Source organism: Symsagittifera roscoffensis, chromosome 2, assembly GCF_963678635.1.
Source record: "Symsagittifera roscoffensis chromosome 2, txSymRosc1.1, whole genome shotgun sequence".
Lineage (NCBI taxonomy): Eukaryota > Metazoa > Xenacoelomorpha > Acoela > Convolutidae > Symsagittifera > Symsagittifera roscoffensis.
In genome coordinates, this window is record NC_087063.1 from 30,863,646 (window position 1) to 30,873,144 (window position 9,499).

The 9,499-nt window shown below is 35.5% G+C and overlaps 2 protein-coding genes across 2 annotated transcripts in view; one reads left to right on the plus strand and one right to left on the minus strand.

Moving 5' to 3' along the window:
• The window catches only part of LOC134839523 (integrator complex subunit 9-like), a 228,060-nt gene extending 219,429 nt beyond the window's left edge, over nucleotides 1-8,631 (plus strand). The window contains exons 2-5 of the mRNA XM_063855104.1: nucleotides 6,205-6,344; nucleotides 6,527-6,609; nucleotides 6,890-7,086; nucleotides 7,166-8,631. Coding sequence (XP_063711174.1) covers nucleotides 6,266-6,344; nucleotides 6,527-6,609; nucleotides 6,890-7,086; nucleotides 7,166-8,567 — 1,761 coding nt within the window. The 5' untranslated portion in view covers nucleotides 6,205-6,265 and the 3' untranslated portion in view covers nucleotides 8,568-8,631. The remainder of the gene's footprint in view (nucleotides 1-6,204; nucleotides 6,345-6,526; nucleotides 6,610-6,889; nucleotides 7,087-7,165) is intronic.
• The window catches only part of LOC134839524 (large ribosomal subunit protein uL11-like), a 359,274-nt gene that overhangs the window by 134,510 nt on the left and 215,265 nt on the right, over nucleotides 1-9,499 (minus strand). The gene's annotated exons all lie outside the window — the stretch shown is intronic.

Here is a 9,499-nt window from a genome sequence, read left to right on the forward strand (position 1 = left end):
GGTCTTCGTGATTTTTTCTGGTCAATTTTGGTCAATTTTGATTTTTTTGATGTTTGACTTTGGGTTCTTTTTAAGTTCGGTCCATTTTTTTACTGAAAGGAAGGCAAACTCCTTTATCGAATAGCAGAAGCGCAAAGCTCACGAAAAACGTGAACAAATTTCAGCTACCGATTTCCCAACGGAACTATAATTTTCGTAATGATCCAGTTTTTTTCAATCTGTAATTTATAATATATTTTCAGTATTTTTTCTATACAGTCAGTATTTTTTTTCTATTTTCTTGTGTTCATGACTCTTTTTCAACTGTCTGTTGGCTATGTTTGACATTTGAATTGAGGGTTTTAATTGAGAGAAATTAATCCGTCTGTTGGCTATGAAAATTGAATTTTTTTGAGGGGAAAATTGATTGGTCGGGCTTTCGATTGTTTGCTATTGCTTGTCGTCCTAGTTGCCCCATTATGTGTTTTATTGTGCTGTAAGCAACCTTCTTTGTAGCTGCAAGTTTAGATGCAAAAGTTTTTTTTTCGACTCAAAGAGTGTTTACTCAAAGATTGGTGGCTTAGTTGCCCCATCACGGATTTTTTGTGTTGTTAGCAACTTTCCTGCAGTTTCTTTACCAATCCGCTTGTGTCGTGGTGTTTTGCAGGAATATCGGAGATAAAACTTGTTTTTGATTCTGGAATTTTTAAAATGTTCTTTGGTTTCATTGAATCCATTAAATTTTTTGAATTGTCAGTTGGCGGATGTTTTGACCTATGATCTTAAAAAAATCGCCTGAATTATAATTGCATAACTCGAATATGTTGTAAACAGGTATATGACAACTGGCCGACTGGATTTCGAGCCGGAAGGAGTTCAGGCCAAAGTTAACCATTTACAGATGAAATTTAGCAGTTTAAAACGCTAAATTTCATTGGTAAATTGTTAATTTTAACGAAGTCAGCAAGTTTTACATAATAATCGCTATTCGTAACAATGCAAGTTAGGTAATAATAATAATCGTTATCCGTAACATGGTACCATTTAAGGATGTCTGGATTCTGAAAGTCATGAAACCCTTCAATGTTTTGTGTAACATCATTAAACATCAGTTTAAAGCTCAAACTGTATGAACAGGTCACTCAAAATTAGAAAGTCCATAAAATCGAAAATTGCTCCAAAATTCAGGACTTTTTGAGGAATTTTTCGGCTTGAAGTTCCCAGTTTTGTGATTTGGCTTGAAGTTCAGTTGGTCAAATGCCAGAGAATCGATATAAACGTATATTCTTGCTTTCGTACAAAATATTATGTTCGTTTAAATTGAGACCATAATCTTAACTCAATTATTGCTCTCAGACTTTTTGCTAGACTTGAGCCGCCCCAAATATCAATCAACCCTGCAGAACTTGATGGAAAAATCCTAGCCTCATAAAAAAGTTGACAATTATTTGACAAATCTGATCTCTTATATCTTAGGTTCTAACATATCTTAGGTTCTTTCATATATATTTGTCGTATGTGGTATAAATTGTACAACGTTTTGCAGAGTTATAGGTTCTGTCAGTTTCAGACCTGCGAAGGTAACTGTCTTGTAGTTTGAAGCCTTCAAGCAATCGACTTCTCGTACTATTTTATATAAAATTGAGTGATGTTTTAGGCAAGTTCAGCGCGCAATTTATGAGGTTTAGCAACTGTATTTCTGTTTTTTTTGAACTATCTTGTTACTGCCTATCGTTTGGCGGCTTATGCTTATTTGCCGCAGCCCAGACAGCTGCTGTGTACGCTACGATTGAGACTATAACTAACAAACATTTTTTGTCGCCCACTGGTTTTCCGGTGTTACAAGCTGTGTTGCACGCCGGTTTAGTTTTTTCTTGCATATTGCTCTTTTGCAGAGCTCTATTTAATTCAAGTAGTAAATCTTTTGCTTATGGTTATTAATTTGGGATTTCCATGGCTTTTGAATTTTGTCTAAAATGGCTCAAAGTTTTTAGCAATGGTTTGAAAATCATTTTTATTGGATCCCTGTTTGATTCATTATTTGAAACAAGGCATAGCCAAAATCACAAAGTGGCATGCTATCCGTTGCCACATGGGTCTTTTTCTTTTTTGAATCTGATGTCTGAAAATTGAAAATCGGATTATTTGTTAATATATGTTCTTTTTCTACTCAGCGATAATTCACTTAGCGTTCCAGATATACTCCTAGTGACTTGAGATAGAATGACAACAGAAAACGGATTGTTATAGAAATATCAAACCCATGATTTGAAGGTCCATAGTTGACCTCTCTTCAACCATAGAGAAGTGGGCTGTTAGTTTTTGCTTATGAGTTCACGTTTCGCTTGGCGTTCCGTCGGCTCAGCTTCCTGACAAGTTACTCAGATGATATCGTATGATGAGAACTATTTACGGTTTGGCGCGGTTTTTTGTTGCAAGTTCTGGGCTACGATAGTATCAATAAGGTTGTTAAATTTGAGAAAAAAAAATGAAATTTGTGGCTTATCTTTTATTGTTCCGTGTTTTTTTTTTCAGCTCAAATGTTTCGCATGACTTTATGTTTGCTTTGTTTGTAAGGAACGCATTTAAGACCTATTGTTCATTGAAGACTGTTAAAACTATTTTGTGTTTTTCATTGGAAGTTCTGTGTTTCCAAAAAATCTAAATTGTTTTGTAGTTTTTGCTTTCGGATTTTTTCATGTTTCTGCTCTCATAAAATTACCGCGAGCTAACTCAAGGTCTTAAGGCTAACAGCTTAATTTGTTGCGGTACAATTCCAAAGTGTGAAAATTTCTGATAATTTTAAATATTATTTATTAGTATCAATTAGTATCAATAAGGTTGTTAAATTTGAGAAAAAAAAATGAAATTTGTGGCTTATCTTTTATTGTTCCGTGTTTTTTTTTTCAGCTCAAATGTTTCGCATGACTTTATGTTTGCTTTGTTTGTAAGGAACGCATTTAAGACCTATTGTTCATTGAAGACTGTTAAAACTATTTTGTGTTTTTCATTGGAAGTTCTGTGTTTCCAAAAAATCTAAATTGTTTTGTAGTTTTTGCTTTCGGATTTTTTCATGTTTCTGCTCTCATAAAATTACCGCGAGCTAACTCAAGGTCTTAAGGCTAACAGCTTAATTTGTTGCGGTACAATTCCAAAGTGTGAAAATTTCTGAAAATTTTAAATATTATTTAAAGCTTTGTATTTCGGGCTGTATCATTTTTGAAAGAAATATTTACTCAGCTGGTCTAGTTTTTTTGTTTTTGGTTTGAAATTTTCAAATTAAGTATGAATCAAATTCTGGAAATTTCTTTTTTCATCAGTTCCATGTAATTAAGTATCTCATTTTATGCGGACCTCCGTTTGGCCTGTACTAAAAGTGTATATGAACAATGATAGCCGGTTACTGTGCATGTAGCACAGAATGTTCCGACCATAGTCTATAAACAACTTCAAAAAAAGTTTCAAATTATTGAGGTTTTTTCTGCCTGGTGTGATAAAAGGATCTGACATAAAACTATCTAGGCATATTTGATAGTCATAGTAATTTGGCAAATTGAACAAAAAATTTTGTCGTGACTGAAAGGGCTTCAATTTGCTTTATCACTCGACCCATTCAGATTTTTGTTTGTGGTACCCGATTTTGCGTGGAAAACAAAAACAAGAAAAACTAAGACACACACGAAAACAAAGTTCCTCCTCATTTTTCAAATGGGCGAAACAGAAAGGTCTCCCCAGGAAGCTATCATTGGAAATGGTCATCTAAGCCAGAAATTTTTCAAGCAGTTTGCTTTTTTGCTAGTGCTGGAAAAATAAGAAATTGCTCCAATTTGCCATTCTAATGAAATTTCATTAACTGTTTCTTGGATGCGAGCCATTCCTTGGCTGTTTTGTTGTCAATGGACGAAATGAGGTCTCTTACTTATATTGTGATTTTTCGTTTTTTTTTTTCGCCAGGAAAATGTGTTCACGTACAATTACAATTCCGATTTTACAGGTTGAATTCAGTGTGTACCTAACCAAATTTGAAGTAAGCAACCCAATAGTGGTGTGCTGTCTGAGTTTCCCCAGGGGTTGCTAATGTTGGCTGCAAATGTGACTAAACTGTATTTAGCTTGCGAGATATAACGTTTTTTCATAATTTTTCAAAATTAAAAAAACTTAGATTTGAAATTTTCGACACTATAGTAACACGCTATCAGATTGCTCTCAGGCGTTGCAAATCTTGTCTCCAAATTTGACTGCTCAAATGTCTTAAGTAACCGAGATCTGACGTTTTTTTATGATTTCAAAAACTTTCAAAAAAGATAAAGAAATTTTACAAAATGGGATTTAATAACCCTATAGCTGGGTGCTGCCAGGAAAACTCCGGGGGTTGCAAATCCTTCTTCTAGGTGTGACTGCTGAAATCTTTTCGGTTCCCGAGATATGGCGTTTTTTAATATTTTCATAAATTTTTCACTAAAAAATTTGAACTAAAAAACTACGAAATTTGAAATTCCCAATCTTATATTGGAGTGCTATCAGAGCACTCTCATTTGATTTACTTTAAATGAGAGTGCTCTGATAGCACCCCAGTATAAGATTGGGTGGGAATTTCAAATTTTGTAGCTTTTTTAGATCAAATTCTTGCTTTCAAAATGACTGCTAAAATTTTTTTATCGTTTCCGATAAATGACTTTTTATATGGTTTTTTAAAATAGGAAATATGCTGCAATTTTTTAGACTAATTTTCATTTTTTTGGCGTTTTTATATATCTATATGTAAGCAGTTTTCGCGTTCTCTTTTACTTTTGAATCACCCGAGGTTCGTTACACTCTATTTCATTTGAAAAATGCGCTTTTTTTAGTTGTCCATGTTTGAAAGACAAATGTGGTCAATTAAAGACAATCTTAGGGTTCCGTGTTCTTTAAAGTTCTCTTCCCACTCCACTCTCAAATACCAAAAACGCTAAGGTTTTGCACAGTGAACAAAGTTCAGATTAGTGTTTGTCATTGTTTTGGAGTCTTGAGTTAATGGGCACTTCGAAACTGTTGGCTCTGATTTTGTTGACGAGTTTCTTCGAATCAATATTTAGTCGCCTTTTGTTTCCCCAATGATGACAACTTGAAATGAGATAAAACTACCCTTTGCCTGTTAAAAATTTTGGTCGGCAATGAATTACGAATAAAAGTCTTTAGCCTTAGTTAGTTTTTAGCATTCCAGGCAAAGGGTATCATGATTTTGATTATGAGATCTGAGGGGTCATTCGAGCTGTTGCAGTATCAAATCTTTTTTTTGCGCTCTCTTCCCACACCGCTCTCAAATACCATAGTTTAAAAAATTGGTTAAATTGTGCTTCAATATGATGTGAGTTCAAAAGGGTGCTCAAATTTTTGTTTTTACGTCAATTTATTGCGAAGAAAGAACAGTGGATGAAATAAGGCTAGATTATTTAAGAAAAGGAAAGGTAGCTACATTTTTTTGCATCAAGCATTATTTTCTTTTCGTGTATCTAAATGGTCGTCTCGCTCCTTGCATCTCACTCTTAAACGTTGAGGTTTTGCACAGTGAACTTAAAATTTCAGATTAGTGTTGGTCATTGTTTTGGTGTCTTGAGTTAATTGGAATTTCGAAACTGAACGTTGGCTCTCATTTTGTTGACGAATTTCTTTTAATCAATTTTTAGTCGCCTTTTGTTTCCCCAATGATGACAACTTGAAATGAGATAAAACTACCCTTTGCCTGTTTAAAATTTTGTTCGACAACGATTTACGAGTAAAAGTTAGTTTTTAGCATTCCAGGCAAAGGGTATCATGATTTTGATTATGAGATCTGAGGGGTCCTTCGAGCTCTAGCAATATCAAGTCAATATCTGTCAAAATCTATTTCATGAAAGAACAATAATGTCGTTACTGACAAGAAACTATAAGTAAATTTGTTTGCCGATCCTTTTTTGTTTGTTAAACATATTATAAATAATATTTGATCTGAGTATCAATTTTTTAAAGTCAAAAACTATCAAAATCATAGCATCTAATTAACACATTTTCAATTCTTCCGCATTTTTCGGTTTGATGTTCATCAATTATTAGGGATATTAAACATACTTTGATTGCGTTTTTTAGATGTAACTACTAATGAAAATGCTTTACATGAAAATAATTCATTGTGAAGTATAGTGGTCCGAACTGATCTGTGCTGAGCTCGGGGCGTCCAGTTTCCTTTTGTAAAGTTTATCCATTTTCAGGTAAAAATGTAGTTTTACAGATTTTAGTCGATAAGCGATCAGCGTTTTCATTATTGAGAATGCAGGGAAGGCCATTGCAGCGCAATGAAGTGCAGCAGGTTCTTGCCAACTATTCCCTCGTCCTCATTGGAGACTCAGGTGAGCTCTTTCTCGCAGATTTGGGGTGCCAGGTGATTTTTTTGGACAAAAGCAGCTGTAGAATCTTATATTTTGATATTCGTTGTTTTTTTGTTCAATAACCATGAAAAACTACGCCTAGGCAGAGCATACTGAATGCTATCAATTTGGATGGCAAGTAATCAATTTGTTGTTCTTTTCAGTGATGCGGTCGATCTACAAGGACATAGTGTTGCATCTTCAGAATAGCGAAGACCATCTGACCGCAGAAGAAATCGAAGTTAAGGTGAGTCATAACTAGTTAGCATTACAGTACTGCAGTTTAGTGTCACTGGTTACATCCTGCGGATTTTAAGCAATGTTTTTCATCTGTTTTTTTTCTGAGACGATTGTTACATGTTTTTCTTCGAAGCTTAATTGTCTAAGTCTGGTTGTCCAGTGAATACAATATGAGACCTCTCCTGAACTTGCGTCGACGCGTTCCTCTGAAGTGTTGTTGGGTTACAGTGATTTTTTACTGCAGCTCTCGTGGCCTTTTGACAAGTGTACTGTATTCATTGATGTAGGGCGAAGCATCTTTCCTGGGCGATAGACTGCTTTACTCGAACAGAGAGACAGGCAAACATTATCGGGAAGAGAGGGAATACCACTCGAACTATTTCCGCGTGAAATACTACTGCGTCACTCGGATCTACGACAACTACATGGAGGAAATTTTCCAGCACCTACTCCACGGAGGCCCCGATGTTGTAGTTTTCAACAGGTATGTCATAACTGGAATTCATTTCGAATCAAGTTTGAAACAGCTTTGTGCTTGTTTTACTGAACAATGATTCTTACAGCTGTTTGTGGGACATATCACGCTACGGGTCTGAGTCTGTGGCCGAGTTTGAGTCCCGCGCTGAGAAGTTGTTTAAGCATCTGGACATGATTTTATCTCCAAATTGCCTCTTCTTCTGGATGTCATCTTTGCCAGTACACACTAATGCACACAAAGCCTTTATGGTTCCGAGACTAGTCCACAAAGGACATTCCATAAGAGTCGATTTGCTACAAGCAAATTTCTTTGTTCACATGTTGTGCTACGAGTACGAACGCGACTTTTTAGACCTGAATTTCCACTGCAGGGACTTGACTTTGTTTCACCAACTTAGCGATGGCTTACATTGGGACGGGTATGCGAACAGACAGTTTTCTAGTTACATAATCAGATATATCGCAGATTCGTTAGGAATCAAAATGGACCCTAGAGCTAATCTAATAGAGTACCACAGTTCTTCACTGATAGAAATAGATCCTATAACGTGCACGGTGTCAAGTACTTGGAAACAAACGGCTCCGTTGTCGCCAGAAAGTAGCAGCGACTGGGGAAAAGTCAAATACAAACGCCGTGAATCGCGCTTTTCAGACAAACCACCTGAAGTTTCCGAAACGCCACTGGCAAGCTACAGTAGCCATTATATCCAGTCATTAATCTCAGGAGTTCCAGACCTGCCAGTGCAATATTTGGATAAAAACAAAAAGAGTTCGGCTAGTCCGAATGTAAATCAAGTAGGAAGTGAAAATGAATCGAATGAGGCCAAACATGAAACATTAACATTGAAAACTAGAACACCGATAAGTTATGGCGACTTGTTTTCTGAGCGAACGCCCAAGGCCAGAAAGAAGCGAAAGACCAAAGGCGAGAAAAAGCAAGAACTCTTAGAAGCTGCCCTTAGCACTACACTTCAAAATACAAGTTCACTGAATTTTGCCAAAAACAGCGTTACTGCAATAGCCAAACCTGGAACCTCAAAACCAGATGTTCCAGACCCACCGGAACCCCCAAAACCTAGGATTCTTGGAGTTCCACCACCGCCTATTAGATCTTCAGGCGCTGGGCAACCTTTTGAATCACGAAAACAGTTACCGAAACCCAAAGGTCGAGGTAGACCTAATTTTGCCAAGAGGACTAATCCGGTACAATTTCCAACGGCTAAAGTTACACCAAAAATCAAAGCAGTTGTTATTCCTGTGGAAAAAGAGTTTTCAGACGCATCATCATTTGAAGAAAGTGACGAAGAGAAAAAAGCGGATTGGGAACCGGGTGAGATTAAAACTGAAGACGACGATGAAGATGAGTTTTTCCAGCCTCAAATTGCATCGAGCCTCAGTTCCTCATTCCGCAATAACGCAAGTGGAAAAGATACTTCAAATAGTAGTAAAAAGACAAGTAAAAACTTATACTTCTCAAATTTTATTTAAACATTTTTATGTTCAGTAGTGAATTGATCTTTTCCTCTATATTCAAACCGATTTTGTTTAGGTTTCTCAGATATCTAACTATCAAATTTTAATATTCAGAAATATTTGAATTTAATATATATTGAAATCAGTTTCTTGACATAGTTATGAGATAATTTTAAAATAGTTTTGTATAAATAGAAGTCAAGATAGTTCTAAAATTAAAAAGAGTTCTGCAACTAAATTACATTGCTCTATATACAATTTTTCACAAAATACCCACAGATGATAGGAACATTCGAGAAATTTATCCAAACAATTGAAAAATACTGCTTTAAGAAAGCCTTTCTTACCAAATTATCTACGCCGTAGTCAAATTTTGGGGAAAATAAATGTGCTGACTGACCCGTTTGCTTTTATGGGATTTTGTGAAGGTTTGACGAAACAATTGCGTTTTTTTTTGCTTCAGCTACAGTCCAAACTTTTCAGTTGCTAAACCCAAAATTGGTGTCGGAAAATAGAACAAGAATGTTTAACAGAATTTAGAACAAAGATGTTAAATTATCATTTATCTTTGACTGGTCAGAAATATATGGCTGCCCCAAGCTTTCAATTGTCATTATATTCAACTGATCCCTTTTTTTCCAATTTGACCCAAATTTTTCGCATATCGTTGATTCTTCAATGAAGTTCTTCATTTAAGCCAGCAAAAAGTTTATTCGATATTCAAACTGGTTACGGCGCTTAAAGATTTTAAAAATCGAAAAGCAAAATGCAGTGACGTATCTCAAGAAGCTATTCTATTATACATTGTAATGACAAAAATTACTTAGTTGTAAAAATGCCTTCGTTTTCTTGCTCAGTTTATTGCTCGGTGAAAGTCGTTCGACGCTTTGATAAGATTGTACTGAGTTTCTATGTGATCCGCACGTCAAAAACTACTGTTTATAATT